Source organism: Dipodomys merriami, unplaced genomic scaffold (genome assembly GCF_024711535.1).
Source record: "Dipodomys merriami isolate MVZ:Mamm:240054 unplaced genomic scaffold, mDipMer1.0.p SCAF_200, whole genome shotgun sequence".
In the NCBI taxonomy this organism is placed as follows: Eukaryota; Metazoa; Chordata; class Mammalia; order Rodentia; family Heteromyidae; genus Dipodomys; species Dipodomys merriami.
This window is the reverse complement of record NW_027203383.1, coordinates 606,643-628,730: the sequence shown is the minus strand read 5'-3', so window position 1 is coordinate 628,730 and position 22,088 is coordinate 606,643. Positions and strand designations below refer to the sequence as shown.

Sequence of the window (22,088 nt, the reverse complement as noted above, 5' to 3'; positions counted from 1 at the left end):
GGTCCAAGGCTCCAAATGCTATAGTCCATGGCGGTAAACTAAAGGCCCTAGACAGGCCCAGCCCATGGCTGGTGAGTGTGGCCTGTGAGGGCTGACTGTCCACACAGCCGCCATCCCTCCCTCGCACCTGGCAGCTCCCTCACCTAGTTCACGGGGTCACTGGACTTTGCTGCCCCTCCTTGTGACATGGGAGGGGGCCTGCTGAAGCCCGGAGACAGGGCTATATGGACTAAAACACAGAAAATGGGGGGAGGGCTGGTGGTGGCTTGAGCCTCCACACACTAAGCAGATGTGAACCCCTGGGGTCCCTGGGTGTAAAGAGGGAGTGCTCTAGAGTGGGCTCAAGGGCAAGGAGTTCGCTGTCTGTGGGATACCGCGTCTTCCCTGTGGGTCTGGACGTTAATCATTAGCTGAGTGGGGAGGATTGCGTCCTGCTCAAAGGCCCTGTTTTCTGGTCCACCTGCACTTGATAAACCACAGCTCTGACAGCCACCAGGGCCCCCCGCAGGGCTGGCAGTGTGGTGAGTAGCCCAGGGACCCTGGACACATGGAGACTGCAGTGGGAGGGTGACACGTTTGCACAGGACTATGAGCTCTCCTGGGTCCCAGCAGTTCAGTGCTAAAGCCAGGAAAGTCTCGGGCCGTCCGGGACCACAGATCACTGCCCCCTGCCTCCTGGACGTGAGAAATGCCAACCCTGTGTCTGGTGCCCACTGTTCTTGCTGCAGTACTGTGCAGCAGGTATCCAGACCCAAAGCTTGAGGTGGATCAGGCTAGGCCAAAGTCTTCCGGCTCCCAGACCAGGAGTTGTTGGCATGTTCCTGCCAGAGAAGATTCTGGGGGTTCTCACATAAAGCCACAGAGAAGTTTGTGGTGTTGAGGGGGGGTGGATCTTGGAAGCCAGGCTGAGCAGGTAAGTGGAGATGTGTTTTCAAATGTCCCGTCCAGCTGCTGAGGGGAAACAGAGGAGAAAGATCACATAGGAGCTACTGCAGTAGTCAACATTAGAGAAACGTGGCTTTTCATTGACCAAGAAGGGCCACTACAAAATATATGTGTGAAGTGGAAGATAGATGCGGCGAATGTCAAACATTAACATAAATGTAAGATGCGTAGGTGGTTGAGAGAAATATCAATAGACAAACTCTTTTGTGATTTTTTTGTTTGAAAGCGATTTCAGGGTCCATCAAGTTTTGCTACAACAGGGTTCTGTGTATTTGTGTACATTATATCCACGCTGCTTCCCAATGAGCCATGACCACAGAGGCTATGGCCCTGCCAGATCACAAGGTCACGATTGGGCCCTTCCCTTCCCTAGGGAAAGTTTCTGAGCCCTGGTTTGAGGAAAATACATGGAGACTTGGACTAGGATCCTGTCCTACAGGGGAGGAGAGAGGTCCAAGGATGTGAGAATGGGTGAAAGGGAGAGCGGTAGGCATAAGGCTGCCACAGAGATATTAGATCTGCTGCTGGGCCGTTGGCCCCAGAGTCCAATAACCATGGGTCCTTTGATCGAGCAAGAGCAGATCTGGTGGGGAAAATGGCACCGCCTGCCTTGGCCAGGTCAAGTTCCTTGTGAGAAGGAGATCAGTACCGGTCACGGCCACCTTTAGCAGGTTCCATTTGACCATCACTCCCCCCTTTGTGGAAGGGTTGTAATAAGAACTGTTCCCCTGGTCTCTGCCTGGTGGGGGTGGGGGGGGGAGGATCATAGGAAGTGTCAGGAACATGGACTGTAGACTGTAAAGTACAGCACGGATGGCAGGAGCAGATGCTCCAATGACCTTGGAAATGCTCAGCCTGTGTCCTGTCTCTGGGCCTGGAGATAAAGCATGGAGGTGCAGCACAGGTAAGCAGGGCCTGGTGGAGAATAGATCTGGGCTCCCGCTTGGACACTGGCTAGGTGGTGACTTGGTCATTTCCACTCTGAAATGAGACAAAGCCTCATTATGTTGACGGGGATGATAAATAAAAGGGATGGGGACACAGGAGCATGCTTTGTGAATCTAAAGTGCTGCTACCAAATAAAGGCACTATGCATATGGTGAACAGCAGCGTGTCTCCCTGTATTCTGTCTGCACCAGAGCACAGGTGTTCCTCTGTAATGGAACTCCAAGGGTAAGCACAATCAGGCGATAAAAGACTCAAGGAAGATTTATCACTGCAGGAAGTGAGCAGCAGGAAGAGCAGCAGGGCAAACACCCAAAGGAGTGTCTCCCTGAACACGGGGAGGCAGAACACTTACTGGGGACACTCAAGACTTGTTCACAATGGAAAGGCCCGCCATCACCTTCAGAGGCAGCACATGCTACCTTCAGGCTCAGTGGCAGATCACACTTCATACGCTGTGTGGTCAAAGATGGCGGGCAGGAATGCCTGGGTGGAGGAAAGTTAGCTCTCAATAAGCCATGCTTACTGTAGCTCTGTGAAAGAGGGGCTAGATAGGCAATTCTATCCAGCTTGAACCGATTCCATGTGGGTTTTCTCTGGAAGGTCTTATCTGAAACAAAAACAAAACCAAGCCACAACAAAACAAAAACATGAAGGGGTATGAGTCCTGTAGAGAGCCTGTAGGTCCTTACCAGCACAGGTGCTGGCTCCAATGAGTCTCCATCTACAGCAATGCGTCAGCACTCCTGAGGCCGGGCCTGCTGCTAATCTCAGCAAGGCAGGACATCTGATCAGGAATGCCCTAGGTATCTTTTTCCCTCTGCAGATCTGAGATCCAAGCATGCATCGTGCTCTCTGCCTGCTCCTTTTGGTTGGACTCCTGGACCTTTCCTGTGGTCAGGGTGACAATGAAGCTCCCACCAACAGCTCTGACCAGCAGGCTCAGGGGGCAGAGGAGGGCCCCTCCCACCCCCAGGTCACTGCTGGCAATATGGACTTTGCCTTCAGCCTCTTCCACATAATTGCGTCGGAAAGCCCCGAGAAGAATATCTTCTTTTCTCCACTGAGCATCTCAGCGGCCTTGGCCATGCTGTCACTGGGGGCCCGTGGACAGAGCCAGACCCAGCTTCTCACCAGCCTTGGCTTCAACCTCACTGAGCTGTCCACACGCGATGTCCACCAGGGCTTCCAGCAGCTGCTGCGTGTCCTCAGCCTCCAGGACGACAGATTGGAAATGCATTTAGGCAATGCGCTGCTGCTGAGCCACGACCTGGAGCTCCTGCCGGGGTTCCTCAATGACACCGTGGCCTTCTACAACCCCAAGATTTTCCGCCCCAATTTTGGAGACACTGTGGGCACAGTCCAGCTCATCAACGACCATGTAAAGAAGGAAACTCGTGGAAAGATCATCGATTTGGTCAGTGAGCTGAGCCCAGACACCGAGATGATACTGGTGAATTATATCTATTTCAAAGGTGAGGTCAAACCACTGTAACCAGCCCACTGCTGAGCACAGAAGTTGGGGTGCTGCCCCCCAAAGTATAAGGGTGGGGGAACTTACAGGGAAGCAGGCAGACTGAGTGGCACAGCCAACCATCTCCAAGTCCATCTGATCATAACTGCCTGGAGTGATACGGGCTTGCACAGAGCTCGGTGCGATCATTTCCTTGAAACCATGTGCTCTCCCTCACACTTACCTGCACAGCTGTATGCCAGCTTAACGCTAGTCCTCAACCTCCTCCCCACATCTGCTGCAGCTGGCTGTGTCTGGAGGAAATGACCCAAGTGGACAGTGGTTTCGCCTGGTATTTGTGAGTGTGGGTCTGTACTAGCCACCGTACATCACCTACAGACGGTCCCCTCACACCTCTCTATGCTCTCCAGAACCAGGAGGATCTGCTTCCTCCTTGATCCCCATGCCCTTCTCCACTCTTGCTTAAAAACCTTGTTTTGTAGTCCACGGAAAAAGCACCTTCTTGCCTCCACATCTGCCCCCTCCCTGCATTCAGAGCAGTGCAATGCAATGGCGGAAGGGACCCACCTTGGATGGAGAGCCAGACCCTCTGCTCCCACTCTGCTCAAGGATCCCCTCCTGTTTCCCCCTTGAGTTCCAGTGCTGTGCACACAGCAGCCAATGAACACTCTCTACTACTTCTTCTTCCAAAAGCTGAACAAGCCTGAGAGCTCGTCAGCCATGGATGCCCTCGGTGGTGCATACTAATGAGATAAAAGGGACCAGGCTGAGGGCTCCTGGTGGTGCTCCTCCCTTGGGGGGTTGGCTCTCTGGCCATAGATACTCTGTTGCCTCCTTCACATCTCTCTTCAGGTCTGTGGGAGAAGCCCTTCTCTGTCTCCAGAACCAGGATGGATGACTTCCATGTGGATGCGGTCACCACGGTGAGGGTGCCCATGATGCGGAGTTGGTGGCCGCGCTGGTATATTCACGACAGATACGTGCCCTGCTCCGTGCTGCGGTTGGATTACCAAGGCCCTGCAGCCGCCTTCTTCATCCTTCCTGACCCAGGCAAGATGAAGCAGGTGGAGCAGATGTTGACTCCAATGATGATAATGAAGTGGAACCGCTTGCTCCAGAACAGGTAACCAGCGTACCCCCTTGTGCTAAATCGGCCTGCAGATAGGCTCTTTACTGACAAGCCAGGGTCCCCAAACAGGTTGTGGTGGCTTCATTATGCAAGATATTTGTCCTCCTTTTCCATAGGGTCCCCTGGATTGTGAACTCTTCTATGGTATTCATAATATCATTTCACCCTCACCAGTGGAGAGAACCATCATAGAGGCTGAGGGATCTGGATGTAGCTCTTCTTTTGCACAGGCTATGGGTCGAGTGACATTGTGTCTCTGACATTGTCGCCCCTGTGTGAAACAAATGTAGTGCCCTCTGGCTGCCTGAGTGGCTGAATAAAATTAAATCTACCCTCACAAGGAAGTAGTAAGGCAGCTTTCCACCACCCAATGCCTCAGAGTGAAAGGTTTTAGCCATAGTAGAGGAAAGAAGACATCCTGAGGTCCCCCACCGAGGTGAAAATTTCACTCCGCTCTGGCTGAAGAAATCCAATACAGAGCAGGTGCACAGGGCCCAGCAGAGGCAAAGGCAAAGGGCCATGTGGAGGATTTGTACCAGACACTCCCAGCCCCTGGATGCCCCAGAACTCAACATCTGTGGAAGATGAGTTCCCAGGGGCAGGAGCTTCCAGGCTGCAGGGCCCAGGAGACAGAGGAACCCAGCCTGCTGCCACTGCAATTGCTCTCTGAGAGGGCACCTGAGCCACAGGCATTCCTTTTGAGCAAACGCAGAAGTGGAGGTATGGTCAGAGTACCCTTTAAGGAGGACTGAGCATTCCTGGAACCCTGGTTGCTTCATGAATTGAATGGTTTTCCCCAATCTTCTTTCCAGAAAGTTTTACCGAAAAGTGGAGTTGCATTTCCCCAAGTTCTCCATTTCAAGCTCCTATGAATTGGATCAGATTTTGCCCAAGCTGGGCTTCAGGGACATCTTCTCTCAGCAGGCTAACTTCTCTGGCATCACCAGACAGCGGAAACTGCACGTATCCAAAGTAAGTGATCAAGGGTCAGCAAGTCTGTGAACGTCTTGGGCGGGGGGGGTTCATGCCTCTAGGGAGCAGCTGGGTCCCAGAGCTGGGGTGGGACAGTCACGTGCTAGGCACTGAGGGTCATGTCTCGGAGCTGACACAGCCCTGGCCCTCAAGGAGAGGAAATGCAATATGGAAATAGCCCAGGTGTGTGTATATGTGTGTATATGTTGGTGTATGTGCACATGTGTATTTCAATAAGAGTAGTGTGACTTTGGCTGGGGAAAGCAGACATGTACTAGAGACCCTCTCAGATTGAAGACTTGTTTCTTATGACTTTGGGACATTGCCTGGTCTTTGAATTAACTATCTGCATGTGGAGAATGGTCAATATGATGCTGATTTTGTAGAATGGCTATGGTGATCACGTGAGATTGTGTGTGTGTGTGTGTGTGTGTGTGTGTGTGTGTGTGCGTGTGCGTGCGCACGTGCACGCATACACAGGGTTCCGTTACTGATAACTGTCATCCAGCTCAGTGACCACGGGGGGTTTGCCATCCCAGCGGGTGGTTTGGCAATGCTGATCACTAAGAGTTCCCTGTCCTCCCGTCCTTACCCAGCATCACCAGCATAATGTCTGTGGAGGTAATGCCTGTGGAGGTAATGCCTGTAGAGGTAATGTCTGCAGAGGTAATGCCTGCAGAGGTAATGTCTGTGGAGGTAATGTCTGTGGAGGTAATGCCTGTGGAGGTAATGTCTGTGGAGGTAATGTCTGTGGAGGTAATGCCTGTGGAGGTAATGTCTGTGGAGGTAATGTCTGTGGAGGTAATGTCTGTGGAGGTAATGTCTGTGGAGGTAATGTCTGTGGAGGTAATGCCTGTGGAGGTAATGTCTGTGGAGGTAATGCCTGTGGAGGTAATGTCTGTGGAGGTAATGCCTGTGGTTTCTCTTGTAGAGTTTCCACAAGGCCACCCTGGACGTGAATGAAGCTGGAGCCGAGGCTGCCGCGGCCACTGGTTTTTCCATCGCTTTTTTATCTGCCCAGCACAACCCTCCAGTCCTGCGGTTCAACAGACCCTTCTTCATGATCCTCTTTTCATCCAGGATGCAGACTGTCCTCTTTCAGGGCAAGGTGGTCAAGCCCACAACCTCATAGCCCTCTCAGGTCTCCCCACCTCCAGCGGGAGGACTTGGCTGGGAAGGGCTGCATGGAAGCGGCTCTGTGGTCAAGCCTGGGCATGTGAGAGGGGCTTGAATCCAGGGCAGAAGCCATTGGCAAAGGGAGGGGCATGGGTGGATGGGGGTGAGATGGCTGGGGAGCGGGACAGAGCCTCCTAGCTGGCCACGTTGATTAAACCAAGTGATGTCTCAGAGACTCTGAAGCCATTCTGCTTATATACTGGACCCTCACAAAGGTGTCTTCTGCCTGTCCCTCTAGGGTTTACCCTGTCCTTCCCTGGAAAACCTGGGGACATAGGGAGAAAGGTGCTCTAGATCCCAGTAGGCTGTCCAGGTGGATGGTAAGGGGAACCCAGGCCTCCTTCCAGGCTAGGATCTGGGAAGGGGCGGCAGCAATCCAGGCAGCCTGGCCTCTGGGCTGGTGAGGGCTTCCTGCCTGTGGCCATATGAGGTACTCGTATTGCTCTGGTATGGGTGGCTTTGCCCAAGAGCGAGGAGACAGGAACAAGGGACAAGCTGGGAGCGTGTCTTTCACCTGCCGGCCCTGCCACTGATGTGCTATGGAAATTCATACAAACTCTGCCTCTTCTTGGGCCTCATTTTCCCCTCCTGAGTAATACAGGCTGTCCCAGCTGGTCCAGCCCATATTGAATTCTTCAAGGAGCAAGGCCCCTCGGTGAGGGGCCCGCAGAGAGAGGGAGAATGAGCACACAGCTCCTGTAGAAGGAGGCAGGCCTGCAAAAACTAGCTTCGTTAGCCGCTGACCTCAGTGGCGTATGACGAACGCCTCCTCTGGGCAGTGCCCCATGGGTTTATTGGTGGACGTGGCTCAGGGACTGATTCACTTCCTTCTTCTTTTAGAGTGGAGGCTAGTCAGGTCTAAAAAGGGACCATAAGAGATTCTCCCTTGATACTGCCTGCCCTGATGCCTCAGTCCCTCCTTCTGCTCTCCGATCTCCTGTGATTTCAGTCACAGAAGATCCTGCTGTCTCCTCAGGCCTCCTCCAAGCCTTTCTCCTACAGGTTTCCATCTGAGATGCCATACAAGGCCTCACACAAATGCCCACCCACACCCCTTCAAGACAGAAGGCCATCCTGCTATCCAAAACAACTGGCCTGAGAATCATTTCGCCTTTTTAACCTACCCCAGCCCATGAGATGAAACACCTCAGCCAGCACTATGTGCTCTGACTTCCTTGAGTTCCCTGATCCCTGCGCCAACTGTATACACCAGTGCCCCAGCCAGTACTTACAGAATGAATGAATGAACAAATGATTGAGTGAATAAGTGAATGGGAAGGAAAGCTGGACACTGGGCTATGTACAAGGTCACTGAGCTATTTGTTCTGCACCACCACTGCTAACAGGCCCTGGCCTGAAATTGATTGGGCAAATATTTAGTCCAACCTCTCAGATTTCAAAATGCCCTTTGAGAGCATTAAAGAGAATAACACTGAAGTGAAATAAAGATGTCAGGCAGGAGATGCTGCAGCCCGCGTGCGGTGCCCGGGCCCCTTTTACATTTGTCGCTGTCTTTGGGACCTTGGGTTTGTAAAGGTTCTGCCACTAGTCCAAAGCCAGTGTGCAGAGGGACCATCACGTCTGTGATCCTCTGGCCATCTGCCAGCAAGAAAACATGTCTGGCCTCTGAGGCGGAGCGCAGACAGAGGCAGCATGACCACCTGTGACACACTCTGGTCCCCACGAGACCCTGGATCGCAGGAGGGTAACAGTGGTGAGGAGTCTGGGAGTGGCGTGCAGAGATTGGCAAGGTGGGCTCAGGGGGTGATTCCCTTCCTTCTTCACTTAGAATGGGGGCTCACTGTGTCTGAGAGGGGACAGCAAGCCATCGGCCTTTTTGGTACCACGCTCTGGCCTTCACAAGACCGTGGCAGATTCCAATGCTGAACCCTACAAGTCCATTCTGTCCAGCTGGCTCACGGTCCACTTGGAGTCAGAGTCAGATTGTCCTTTAGTGCACCTACTCTTCTGCCAGCTGGCTCTACACGGCATGCCCAAAACCCCTTCCCTGGGAGTCTGGTAGTCAGCTAGGAGAGTTGACAGAATGTTGCCAGTTTATGCTGTTAATCAAGGGCAGCAATGAAGTCTCATGAAAGAGAGGCACAGGACAAAGCCTGGGGGAAGGAGAGCCTCCAGGACCTTTCCCACGCTTCCCCCTCCCCCTCGATGCTCCTCCACGTGATCAGCTGTTGGCTGGAAGCTCCTGGGTCCTTGTCCTTTCCAGTTTATGGCAGACCCTACACAGCACAGTTAATTATGTTGGCCATTGGTGAGCCTTGTCTTTCTCCTGTCCCTAGAGGGCAGGAGTGATGAGGCAAAACTTCCCAGCCTTCCAGTCATAGGGTTGTTTTCTCTGGTAACCAGAGGAGCTCTATGTCGGACACTACTATCACTTAAGAAATTGCAAAGGTTTTAGGGATCAAATACAAAATTAAAAAAAAAAAAGATTCTTCCAGTACCACTCCCTACGAGGTGTAAGAACCTCTGACTCAGTTGCTTGAGAGAAGAGCTCAACTATGTATTTCTTGCTATGTCACAGAGCAGGGACCGGTGGCCGGGCAGCCGAGGGAGGGACCGCTGCAGTGTGGAGGGAAGTGGACAGGACTTCGGTCCCACCACTCCATCGGTGATGTGCTGGGGCCATGGCTTCTCTTGTGGATCTGAATTCCCTCCTCGGTGAATGGAAGCATAGAGCCCTGTACCAGCCAGAGCCCTGGAAATGGCAGGAGGGACATGGGGTCCCCAAGGATGCAGGTCTGGGGCCTTGGCTGCTGACTTGGTGTGGAGGACACAGGGCAGGGAGGAGGCCCTCTGTGAGATGTGGTGCTTCTCGAGGTGAGATGGTGCCATGCTGACAGCCCTAGGCAATAAGCCCCTGCCAGCAGTTAGGGGGCCAAGTTCTTTCCAGATTTCCCCTCTATAATGAGCATGGCTCACGTTGGATTAGAGTCTGCTCTGCTCCAGTGTGACCTTGTCTTAACCAGTTACATCTGGTTAAAGAAAGAAGGGAGGGAAGAAGAGAGGGAGGCAGGGAGGGAAGGAGGGAGTTAGGGAGGGAGAGAGTAAGATGGGAGGGAAGGAGGGAGGAAGATGGGAGGGAGGGAGGGAGAGAGGAAGGAAGGGAGAGAAGAAGGAAGGAAGGAAAGAAGTAAGGAAGGAAAGAAGGAAGGAAGGAAGGGAGGGAAGGAGGAAGGGAGGAAGGGAGAGAGGGAGAGAGGGAGAGAGGAAGAAGGGAGAGCGGGCACCAGGAGGGAGGGAGAGAAGGAGAAAAGGGAGAGGAGAGAAGTAGGAATGAAGGAAGAAAGAAGGGAAGGAAGGGAGGGAGGAATGGAGGGAGGGAGGAGGGAAGGAAGGAAAAAAGGAAGGGAGAGAGGGAGGGAAGGAGAGAGAGGAAAAAGGAAGGGAGGGAGAGAAGGAGAAAGGAAGGGAGGGAGGGAGGAGAGAGGGAGAGGAAGGAGGGAGGGAGGGAGAGAGAAAGGAAGGGAGAGAAGAAGGAAGGAAGGAAGAGAGGGAGGGAAGGAGGGAGGGAGGGATGAGAGAAGGAGGGAGGGATGAGAGAAGGAGGGAGGGAGGAAAGGAAGGAAGGCAAGGAGGAAGGAAGGAAGAAAGGAAGGAAGGGAGGAAGGTAGGAAGGGAAGGAGGAAGGTAGGAAAGGAAGGAGGAAGGAAGGAGGGAGGGTGAACATGTGGACCCAGACCCAGGCAGACAAGTAACAGATGCAGCAAGGCATGGTGTGCAACAGCAGAATTATGGGAGGTCAAAGGCATGGTTTACTAATCCCAAATTCCCAGCATTTTCCTGAAGACGTGGGGTTGGAGATTGGCTGGTGATGTATCCCAACACTGACCGATCAGGACACAGGCAGTGTTCGGGCTGAGAAGAGCCTGGTTTCTAGTTCTCATCCTCCCTGGGGCTCCTGACCTTGCCCTCGGTCATGAGAAGCACGGGTGGGGTTGGGGGGATGTCTGGAGGGAGCAGGGACCTGCTGTGAGCATCGAGTTTGCTCACAGAGTATACTGGGCCCTGCGCGCTCTACCTCACACCCACGTGACCTTCCTGGGTCGTGGCCACACACTGTGCACTGGGCTGAGAGGAAGCCATAGGCCCGGGAATTTAGAAACATCATAAAGCTCCTGTCAGCAGAGGGCACCAGGTCTTAGACATGCCCTTGAGTTAGGGCAACATGAGAGAGCCTCAGCCTCAAAGGAGAAAACAGCACAAGTTGAAGTCCCAGATGTGGCCCATTCCTGAGCAAAGAGCCCTGGCCTCAAGGTTCTGGTCCCCAGGCCCCTAATCTGATAGAAGACCTTCCACGTTTCCCTTGGCCCTCTGAGCATGGTGGGGTTACTGTGCCTGGAGGTGGGTACAATGACCTCTGCATACCCACCGTTGTGAGACTTGCCCACTGACTGCAGAAAATGGACGGCAGGCTTGTGGGGAAGCAGCCCAAGGCCACAGAATCCACAGGAAATTGACTGCAGGAAGCGAAGGAATCCCGCCTGGCAGAAGGAGGGTGGTCAACTGTGTCCTTTGCTCTTCTCCGGAGCACCAGCAGCTGGCAGCCTGGCATTTCCATCTCTCAGGAGGCAGATAGTGGCCAGCATGGCCTTGGGGCACAGTGAGCAGGCAGCGTGGTGAGAGGCTCTGACTCAACCACTGTGTCTGCTGAGGTCTGTTGGCCAGTGCATGAAAGGCAGGACAGAGCAGGATGGGCGGGGCTGGGCTGGGCTGGGCTGGGGTGGGGACAGAGCCCTGGGATCAGAGACAATAACAGGCAGTAGCCCAGCCCGCCCTCTGCCCTTTCCTGAGCTCCGTGAGCTGCCTTCTCTGCGGTGCACACGCTTGGTCTCTGCACAGAGTGAGTACACCATTGGGATGGGCCCCGGTGGGCTTGGGGTGGAGGGGACAGGCCCCAGAGTACCAGATTTGGAGAGATTTAAAGTTCTGTGGTGTCCCAGGGTGGCAGGAAAGGCCTCTGTGGTGTCCAGCAATAAGCTGGGCCCTTGGGTGGCGGGGGGGGGGGGGGGTAGGTCAATGAGGTGAGTCTCTCCTCCCCCAGCCACCTCAGCAACACTGAGCCTCAGTTTCCTCACAGGGAGGACGGAAATGGTTACGCCATCTACGCAATGTAACTGAGACACAGCTACAATGCTGTGACTCACTCAGGCGCACTGCGCCACCTGTGCAGACGGGCTAGGTGGTCACCGCCAGAAGGGACGTTACAGGCATCTGGTAGGCAAAGGCAGAGGTGTTGCCAGCCATCCCACAATGCCCAGCACAGCCCCCCTACAAGGAAAGATCCCACAGGCAGAGGTGGGGGGCTCTGAAACAAGGCTGCAGGACAAGATGGGGACACAGCAAGTTTTTCTGTTCTCAGTGCCTGTTGTCTTGGACCTTAGAAATCAGGAAAAACTCAAATGTGATCGGCTCAGCTGAGAACAAACAGCCGGGATAGACGCTGGAGGCTGCCCGCAGACTGGTCCTGCCGCTTCCCTGACCCCTGGGGGCTGCTGAGCAGCGTGTGACACAGCAGAAATCACATGAGAGGAATATCCCGTTTTTCTAAGGGTGGGGTTTTGAGAACAACAACAACAACAAATAATAAAACAAGGGGAAAATCCTAGTGAAGGAACAGATATTGGATCATCACACACACACACACACACACACACACACACACCGCTGCATACTTCCTCAGCTGAGTCTAGAATCAACCACGTAAGACTCTGCAGCTCACTCATGTTGGGCCAGGAAGGACCAGCCAGCCCAGGGTCTCCCTGTCCTCCTTTGGGACCTGGGGCAGACATACCCTGGCTCTGTGTTGGTACAAATCTCCATCCAAGCTGTGTATTTCCACCAGAGCAGAATGCAAATGCTCAGGCTTTCTAATAATTTTTTTTTTTAAGTGAGCTCTTGAGGACTCTTCTCACCGTCAAAGAAGCCTTTCTGGCCTCTGGTTCCTCTTCTGCGATTCTAAGACAATCCCAAGTCTGTAAGGGACCTAACGCAAGAGAACAGCCTGAGAAAAGCCGGCACCCAGCAACCAGGAGATAGGGGCAAGGAAGGAGGTGTCATTCCCCAGGGCCACAAAAGGTAGCCAAAGTCAGCGCGGGAACTAGCCAGAAGCACCCGGATATGAACCCAGGTTCCATCATTCCCTAGCTAGAATAAGCTTTTCATTTCTCTCAGCCTCTGTTTATCCATCTGTAAAATGGAGCTGATGACCAGGCCTTCCTGCTGTGAATTTAGATGTAGCCATACCTACAGAGAGTCTCTTAGGTCCTTCCAAACTAGTGGCTTTCCTAAAGGAGTGGATCCAGACAGAACAAGACCACCCAGGGGATCCGATGTGACCCTGGGCCTTGCAGCACAGAACCTGCTGTCCCAGGAGACCTAGAGAGCTGTTGGTCAAGGTGGGGGAGCTATGGTGATACAGCTGCTCTTGTCCCCCAGAGTGTTGATTATAGACAGACCTGGTACTGCCAGTGAAGAAACTGAGGCCCAGGGAGCAGGAGCAGCTTGCTAAGGAGACCCGACCAGCTGCATGGGTTCTGGGGCCCCTTCTTCCTGTAGGAAAGCTCTTATCTTTGCCCTGAGCTTTTGTGGGTTGTCCAGAAGGACCTCCCCCACACAGGGGTACAGAACACAAAGACGGGCAAAGGACACAAGACTTCCTCCCCACCGTGTTTTGAAGACTTGGAAGGGCGCTATCTTGTGAGAACGAAGAGGGAGTACAGCAAGAGGGCAGAGTGTTGCTGAATTATCTGCTGATTAGGGTTATCTACCTCGGGGCTCACAGAAGCAGGATTTTGAGGCACAGCCCAGGGATCTGGGGGTGTCAAATGGGCAGTGCTTAGAGACGCTCTCCTGTCTGTGGAATGGAGCCTGAGCCGCCCCTTGATGGACAAAGTTAGATCAAGACAGAGAGCTCAGTGGAGGAGGGATGTCTCACTGGGCTTCCTGTGGCCAGGTGAATACCGAGGCTGCTGTACCCCAATCCCAGGGGTTCTGCAGGCAGAACATTCTAGAAGAGCCTCCTCTGAACTCAGAGTGCAGCTTGAGATTGGAGATGATGGGGATGAACTCAACTCTGGTCGCAGAGGCAGGCCTGCAGTCCTGTCTGCAGCTCCCACGCCTCCCCGGCCAGGGGTCTCACCATGGGATGACCACTCTGCTGCTTGGACCTTTTGGGGTTTGGGTTTGCTTGGGTCTTAGGACCACAACAGGCTATCCCTCCTGATCTGGGTCCAGGGGACTTAATGAGATGGTGACACGGGGACCCCAGGAACGTGGATTCTTCCCAAGAACAGTACGAGGATGAAACATCACTAAGCTTGTGTCTGCACGCATGGGAAGCTTGCAGCCCACGCTACCCCCTGAGGAACTGGGGTGTCAGCTGGGGGCTTTGGGATCTGCCATGTGATATACCTCATGTCCCACAGCTCTGGCAGCATGCCACACTAGGGGTGTGTTGTCACCCTAGGGGTGGGCTGTCACACTAAGGGTGGGCTGTCACACTAGGAGTTGGTTGTCACCCTAGGGGTGGGCTGTCACAGTAAGGGTAGGCTGTCATACTGGGGCGGGCTGTCACACTAAGGGAAGGCTGCCACCCTCCCAAGGCCCCAGGTAGGCCTTGGCTCTGGGAACAGCAACTTGCTACTAAGAGAATACAGTGAGCTGAGGTTTGAACCCAGGCAGCAAATGAGGAGGTACCATCCGAGGTGGGTGCTGGACAGACAGACTTGAGGGAGGAGGAGGAAGAGGGACTAAAGGCTCGAGGAGGAGGCAGGAGCATAGAAAGCCCCCAGAGGCCCACCTGAGGGCAGGAGAGAATGCAGCCTCCACTGCAAGACTTAAGGAGAGACCCCACAGGCTGGGGGCTTAGACAGCAGGGATCCATTTTTTCACAGTGCTGCATGGGAGAAGTCCAAGATCAGAGAAATAGCAGGGCACCTCTCCTTGGCTGACAGGTGCTACAGACTCTGTGTCTTCACACAGTTATCCCTAGGTGTGTACCGGGATCCTATCACCCTCTTTATTTATTCATTTTAATTTTCTAGTACTGGGATTTGAGCATAGGACCTCACATCTGTTTGGCTGGCACTCTATCCCTTGAGCCAGACCCCCAGCTAGGCTTTTTGCTAGTTGTTTTAGAGCTGGAGTCTCATGAACTTTTCTATCTGGGCTGGCTTCAAACTTCAGTCCCCCAGAGCTCAGCCTCCTGACTAGGTAGGACTATAGGTATGAGCAGCCAACAGTGGGCTCACAAAGATTAGTGTCCATCCAATGACCTCATTTCAATGCTTTGTACATGTCCCTCTGCAAATGAAGTTTCACCGTGAGGTGTTGGGGTGAGGATTTCATATGAATTTTAAGGGGCACTATTCACCCCCTAATGGAAGAAGAAAGAGGTCAGGATTCCCACACTGAGTGTGCAAGCATTTTTCAGGAAGGGACAGTGTCACACAAGGGTGACTTGGAGCAGCCTCAGGAAGAAGAGGGGATTAATGAATACCCCAGTGCCCTCCTTGGCTTCTCGCTGCACAAGGGAGCAGCTGGGCTGAACTGATAGGACCACAGGGCTGGTCAGGAAACCCACAGAAAAGTCTGTGACCACGGGTACAGACTCTCGTTCCCTGCCAGCCTCAGCAATGCTAACAGGACAGAGTGTGAGAGGCTCTCTCCCCCCACCCCACCCTGACTCCCCACATACATCTTGATGGCATGGCTGGGGAAGAACCCTGTCCTGATAGCCATACCTGTACCTCCTCTGCCTCCTGCTTCCTCTCCTGACTGTTGGACATCATGCCCCCGAGTCTCTCCTGAAGCAGCTGTCTCCCTCTGCTACAAACTCTGCCCCAGCCTTTGCAGGGCAGCCCTGTAGATCCAGCCTACATGTTGGGCATTGGGTGTGTTCATCCCTCCACAGTGTCAGCCTTGCTGGCTTCCCAGCGTCTCTCTCCACAGGAAGTAGCCCAGCCATGCCCCCTCTAAGAACACCTTCTTGTTCTTCCTTTCAGGGCGGCCATCATGAAGCTGGTCCTCCTCCTGTGCCTGATGCTCCTCAGCCCTCAGGTTACCACACGCCGCCACCACCCCCGGGAGATGAAGAAGAAAGGCAGGGAGCCCTCTGGCAGAGCTACAGTGGCCTCCAGTCCCAAGGATTTCACCTTTGACCTCTACAGAAGCTTGGCTTCAGCTGCCCATGGCCAGAACATCTTCTTCTCCCCTCTGAGTGTGACCACCAGCCTGGCCATGCTCTGCCTGGGAGCCCAAGCCCACACAAAGGCACAGATCCTGGAGAGTCTGGGCGTCCACCTCCAGCAGAGGTCAGAGGACCAGCTCCATGAGGACTTCAAACAGCTCCTGCAGGAACTCAGCCAACCAAGAGAGGGCTTCCAGCTGACCCTGGGCAACGCCCTCTTCATGGACCCTGCAATCGCCATTCACGACAGCTTCCTAAGGGCCATGAAGACACTGTACCTGGCAGACACCTTCCCCGTCAGCTTTGGAGACCCCATGGCAGCCATGAAGCAGATCAACGACTATGTGGCAAAGCAAACCAATGGCAAGATTGTGGACCTGGTCCGCAATCTGGACAGCACCCATTTCATGGTGATTGTGAATTACATTTTCTTTAAAGGTGAGAATTGGGGCTGAAATCTGTACTTTCTCTCTCCTGCCTCCTGCTTTTAGCAAAACAATAGACACAAAAGGGAACCAGGGGGTGGCTTTCAACCCCCCTGGGGCCTGGGATACAGGAAAGACAGGGCTTTCTTGCTGGTGAGATGGTGTCAGTGGAGGCAGGGTGCCCTTCCCTGCCACCTCTCAGAGAATGAGTATGGCTTGAAAGAGGTTGGTGGATATGTCCCAGTCCCTCCCTCACCTAGGCCCTTGCCTGCTGCCCTTCCAGTTGCCTTGCTACCAGGATGTCCGCAGAGAAGCACCTGCTGCTCCTCTGAAAAGTTCTCTCCTCACCTATACTGCAGGTGAACACCCAGCCCTGCCAGTGGGTGACTCTATGTCTCCTTCTAGATGAGGTGCCCCTGGCAGCCCTTCCAGCTCCCACTGGGGAGGGGGAGGGAGCAGGAGTGGAGAAAGAGGAGGGAGAAGAGAGAAAATGCAGGAGGGGGGTGGGGAGTTCAATTGTCCTTTCCCTGTTTCAGCAGCCACAGACAGCCAGGGTGGGTCTCGGTCTGTTGTGGAGTTGAGGATCAGCCGTAGATTTGGAATCTGCCGAGGCCGTCCCCTGATTTGTGGCCAGTGTCCATGGGAGGGCCTCTCCTGTAAGGATGACAATCCCATTCATGAGGCTCCGCCAAGGACCCCATCTCCTAATACTGTGACCTTCGGGGTTAGGACCAACAAATGAATTTTGGAGAATAGACACAAATGTCACTCGATGGTGGAGAGTGGCACACACGAAGTCTAGATTTCATGATTCCTAGCTCAGCATGGATCCTGCTACAGCAAGCCGCAGAAGACAGGTGTAAAGTGAGTCTGATTTTTGGTGGGGGGTCTGTCTTTAGTAACTACTAAGATGTGAGAGTCAGACATGGTAACTCACTCCTGTAATCCCAGTTACTTGGGAGACAGAAACTGGGAGGATGGAGGTTCAAGGCCTGGAAAATTAAGTAAGACCCCATTTCAACTAATAATCTGGATGTGGTAGTGCTTGCCTATGATACCAGGTATTCAGGGGGGTAGTTGTAGGATGATTGCTCTCCAGGCTGGCTTAAGCAAAAGAGAAAATGCGGGGGTTGGGGGAGGGAGGAGAGACCTTGTTCACATGGGAGGGGGAATATCATATCTTTCTAGCAGAGGAAACTGAGACCAAAATCAAATATTAAGGAAAGCAGAAGAACTCTCTCGCAGCTGTCAGGTTGAGCATGGTCAGCCATCTTGTACTTGGCTGGACTTCTTCCATTGGCTATTTGAATAATAGCAGAGAATCAAAGAACACAAAGAGCCAAGGTCCTCAGCAGACAGAAAAGCTGATCTTCTCAGGGGGCAGGTGGAGATGCAGGGGATGGGGGAGAGGATGGAGGGGAGGCCCATAAGAGGTCCAGGCCAACCCAGAGTTATTAAAGAACTTACCTTTGGGCCTTGGGAGTTTGGGTGTCCTGCTGCTGTGTCTGCAGACTGTCTCCATTCTTCATGGGCAGGTGAGGTTTTCTCCTTCTTAGACAAAGCTCTCTTCCATCACCGTCCCTATGTTTTCTTTAGCTAAGTGGGAAACAGGCTTCAACATCAAAAACACTCAGGAGCAGGACTTCCACGTGACCCCGGAGACGGCCGTGCGGGTGCCCATGATGAACCGCGTCGACGAGTTTGACTACTTCCTGGACCAGACCCTTGCCTGCAGGGTGGTGGGCGTCCCCTACCAAGGCAACGCCACGGCGCTGTTCGTTCTCCCCAACCAGGGCAAGATGGAGCAGCTGGAGAATGGGCTGAGCCAGAACACGGTGAAAAAGTGGCTTCGCATGTTCACAAAGAGGTACTCGTCAGAATACTCCGGGGTCAGCCCAGTGCTACCCTCCCATCCCCAGGCCCCAGGGTGGTCCAGTCCTAACAAGGGCTCAAGCAGCCAGTGAGCTGCCTCTACATCCGGGCATTTCATGAGGTCATGGGCCCAGGGATGTGGCCCTGATAAAGGAACCGAAACTGAGAGCTAACTTTCCCCAGGGGGCTCTAGAGCAGGCAGTGACCTCTGAGGTCAAGCCGTTTGCATCCACAGCATAGGGAAGTCCATCTTAGACAAGGGGCCAGAGTAGCAGATGAGGTTGAGAAGCCAATTGAAAGTTATTCCATGAGCCATGATCAGCCTAAAAGTGTGTCCTGTGCTTGTCGAGCTCTGGGGCTCATGCCTATAATCCTAGCTACTCGGGAGGCTGAGATCTGAGGATCATGGTTTGAAGGTAGTCTGGGAAGGAAAGTCTGTGAGACTGAGCTATGGATTCAGAAAGGGTCTTGAGAACTTTTCTTAACCTCCCAAGTAGTAGGCTTACAGTATGAGTCACTCATGCTCAGATAGGAAAAGGACTTGTTTTTGTTTTTTTGTTTTTGCCAGTCCTGGGGCTTGAACACAGGACATGGGTACTGTCTGTGAGCTTTTGTGCTCAAGGCTAGCACTCTATCACTTGAGCCACAGCTCTTGTTTGGGTTTTTGGTAGTCTCACAGACTTTCCTGTCATCCACAGCTACATGGGATACATTGTGGTTCCACTCTAACTAGGGCAGAAAAGTCCCTGAGACCACATCTCCACAGGGAGAAGCTGGACATAGTGGCTTGGGCCTGTGCTCCAAGAAAGGATAAACGTCATGTGTCCAGATGGAAAGCAAGACCTTAACCTAAAAGTAATTGGAGAAAAAGAAATCCAGACCTGGAAGCATCCAGCCAGCCTAGCAAACATGAGGCCCTGAGTTCAAACCGGAAAACTACCAAAAACATTTTTTTAAAAAAAGCTGTTTTGTTTTGGTGCTTGTTTTTCTTTCCAGGGAACTCCGGCTTTACCTTCCCAGATTCTCCATTGAGGGGTCCTACCAGTTGGAGAAAATTCTACCCAGGCTGGGTATCAGTGATGTCTTCTCCTCCTATGCAGACCTGTCCGGCATCACTAACCACCCCAACACCCAGGTGTCAGAGGTGGGTCCTGAGACTCCTGAGTACCGGCCTTCAGACGACTCCATCCCTTCCCATCCCACTCCACTCCAACTCATCTCAGCCCACCCACCCATCCCGTCCATCCTCACCCCCCCCATCCCACCCCAACCCATCCCATCCTACCCCAACCTAGCCCATCCGATCCCAGCCCAGCCCAGCCCAGCCCATATCTCCCTCCTTTCCCCAGAACACAAAGCTGTTCCTTTAAGTCTTATCCTTTTGGCAATGGAAAGCCATGCCTTGCCTAAGGGAAAGGATCCTGTATCAAGTGATCAGATCTCAAAATCTGGGGCACCCATTTCCCTCTTCCCTAGATGTATAGCCTCCAGCGAATCCTTGAGTCTCCAGGCTTTTCTCTTGTCTGTAAAATTAGAGTCATATGTCATTGTCAGGTGTCACAGGAACTCGATGGCTGACATGTGACTCCAGGTAGTGTCTGGCTCAGGGCACCTGCTCAGTGGCTCCCTCTCCTACCACTTCATTGCTCAGTGTTTTGGTGCTTTGGTGTTGATTTCCACAGACACGGTTTCGATGCCAATTCTTGGAAAGACTCCCCCAGCCCCTGTGGTCCACTAATACCTAGTGTCCCCCTGCAGATGGTGCACAAAGCAAAGGTGGACGTGGATGAGGCAGGGACCAGGGCGGCTGCAGCCACAGGAGTCATCTTCACCTTCCGATCGGCCCAACTGAGTCCACCAAGGATCGTGTTCAACAGGCCCTTTATGCTACTCATACTGCAGAACCAGAACATCCTCTTCTTTGGGAAAGTGAACCACCCCTGAGGGGGGCTGCTCCTGAATTCCACAGGCCTCCCATTTGGGCAGAGCTCATAGGAGAGCCAGAAGTGTGGTATGGTCATCTGTCTGCTGGTAGCTAGTGATTCACATAGGTTTAGTTGCCTAATGAGGTATCATAGGCCATAATGCTGTCAATATACTGATAATTGCTTCCTCTGACATACAGCAAGGAGATATGGGTGATTAGGACAACACTGGTCTTTCCCTTGCCTTTAGCCAGTGAAGATTAGCCTAGAGAGGCCAGCTGATGTGCCCAGGCTCACACTGTACCTTTGTGGCATGGACAGGCTAGAATCCAGGGCCACAAAGTTCTGCAGGGGAGTAGGTGTGAGCTACCACAAAGCACCTGTTTAAGTCTGGTCCCCACCTATCAGCCAACAACTCTCAGTTCATCATGGTTTGGGAAGAACTCTGGAATGAAGGTCTGGTATGGGGCTATAGCCTTGTCCACATGTGTGACACTGGCATAACACAGTCCATCTGTAAACCTGACTTTCCCCACATACGGAGAAGGATCAAGACAAGAATCCCACCCCTGGAAGCATTAAAGGCTGCTCTATGGCAGTCACGGTTGGCTCAGTCCACTCACATGCCACTCATCCATTAAGCACAACAGCTGACCATCATCTGTGAGTCCATCATGTTGGGGTCCAGTGCAGGATCACACCATCCCTAGAATGCAGCCATCATCTCTATCACCTCACAGGCCAGGCTAAGAGAGAGAACAGAGGTCTTTCCCAGACAGTAGGGTGTTGATGACAGGCACTGATGATTAGCTTTCTGAATTTTACTTTGTAATAACAATAAAGCATTTGCAAAGACTGGGTCCTGTTGTCTTTATGAGGCAGCTATCAGCAAGGTGATATTAATGATTTGGTACAGGACACCATCTGGGCACTCACATTCACCCTTCACAAAGCAAGTCATCGCTATGTTCACATTGTATAGATGGGGAAGGTAAGGGTTGGAGAGGCTAGGCAACTTGCCCTGACACATAGCTCACACTCGGTGGAACCAGCGTCGGATGACTCCGCTGGGAAAGGGCAGTACTCAGGTGTGTCTTGGCCATAGCAGCCTGTGGTTAATGCAGATGAGTTCCCTCTCTTCTCTTAATAGGCCAACAGGTGAATCAATGGATGAGTGAGTCCTACCTCACTCAGCTTCACACCAATGGTCCCCTGGTCATCTGCCCACAGAACATCCACCCACCCACTCTGCACTTTCCTATCATGCTTTCCCTAAGGCTGTGTCCAACACTGATCCCAGGGGCTGGACGGCATTGGAGATAGAAGCTCATTTGACATTACAAGATCAGAACCCCACGTTTTTACTGCCCTCCAAAGTACAAAGAACCTTCTGTGGACCGGCCCATACTGGCCGCTTCGCATTTGTGAGATGATTTCTCCCTCAAAAACTCAGCAAGATCTACCATTGACATACAAGAAGATAATAGCAGGTGATCACATGTCTATAACTAGGCCCAGACATCTCATTTATGTTTGTGCTTTGATCTCAGGATGACCCTCCAGGATTGAGCCTCCTTGTGAGACCACCCCACTCCTGTGTACCTTTTCCTTACATAATATCTGGTCTTTCTTGGCAAATGTTCTCTTCCTGTTTATTCAACCAGTCCAAGGTCAGAGGTATGTCCTGCCTATACAGAATATCAAAGTCCAATGGTGTCTAAAGTTGACTCTCAAAAACCAGACTCAAAACAACTACTATAGCGCAGGACAGGTGGCGTCTCATGCATTCGGTCTCTATTGTATGTTGTACATCGCAGTCTGTCCCATGCATGGTTACAGGATAATTAGCTCAACATCAGTATAATCCTGTGTACAGAGAAGAGCATGGCAGCTCAGAAGGAGACTCACAGAGAGGAGATGAGGAAACCTTTGGCAGAAGAAGATGGAGCTCGTTTTAAAGAAGACCTGGACTTGAATAGATAGTAGACTGAGGAACAGGTAGAAAAGACCAGCTGGAAAG

The 22,088-nt window shown here is 52.8% G+C and overlaps 2 protein-coding genes across 2 annotated transcripts; both read left to right on the top strand.

Moving 5' to 3' along the window:
* Positions 1-417: 417 nt before the first annotated feature.
* Positions 418-6,816, top strand: LOC138833101 (kallistatin-like). Its single transcript, XM_070031424.1, has 5 exons — positions 418-521; positions 2,717-3,365; positions 4,217-4,487; positions 5,306-5,465; positions 6,397-6,816. The coding sequence occupies exons 2-5, from the start codon at positions 2,732-2,734 to the stop codon at positions 6,595-6,597; spliced, it is 1,266 nt and encodes a 421-aa protein (XP_069887525.1). The 5' UTR covers positions 418-521; positions 2,717-2,731; the 3' UTR covers positions 6,598-6,816.
* A 4,576-nt stretch (positions 6,817-11,392) lies between these two features.
* On the top strand, positions 11,393-20,926 carry LOC138833100 (plasma serine protease inhibitor-like). Its single transcript, XM_070031423.1, has 5 exons — positions 11,393-11,499; positions 15,662-16,284; positions 17,868-18,138; positions 19,140-19,287; positions 19,902-20,926. The coding sequence occupies exons 2-5, from the start codon at positions 15,672-15,674 to the stop codon at positions 20,085-20,087; spliced, it is 1,218 nt and encodes a 405-aa protein (XP_069887524.1). The 5' UTR covers positions 11,393-11,499; positions 15,662-15,671; the 3' UTR covers positions 20,088-20,926.
* The last annotated feature ends 1,162 nt before the right edge of the window (positions 20,927-22,088 follow it).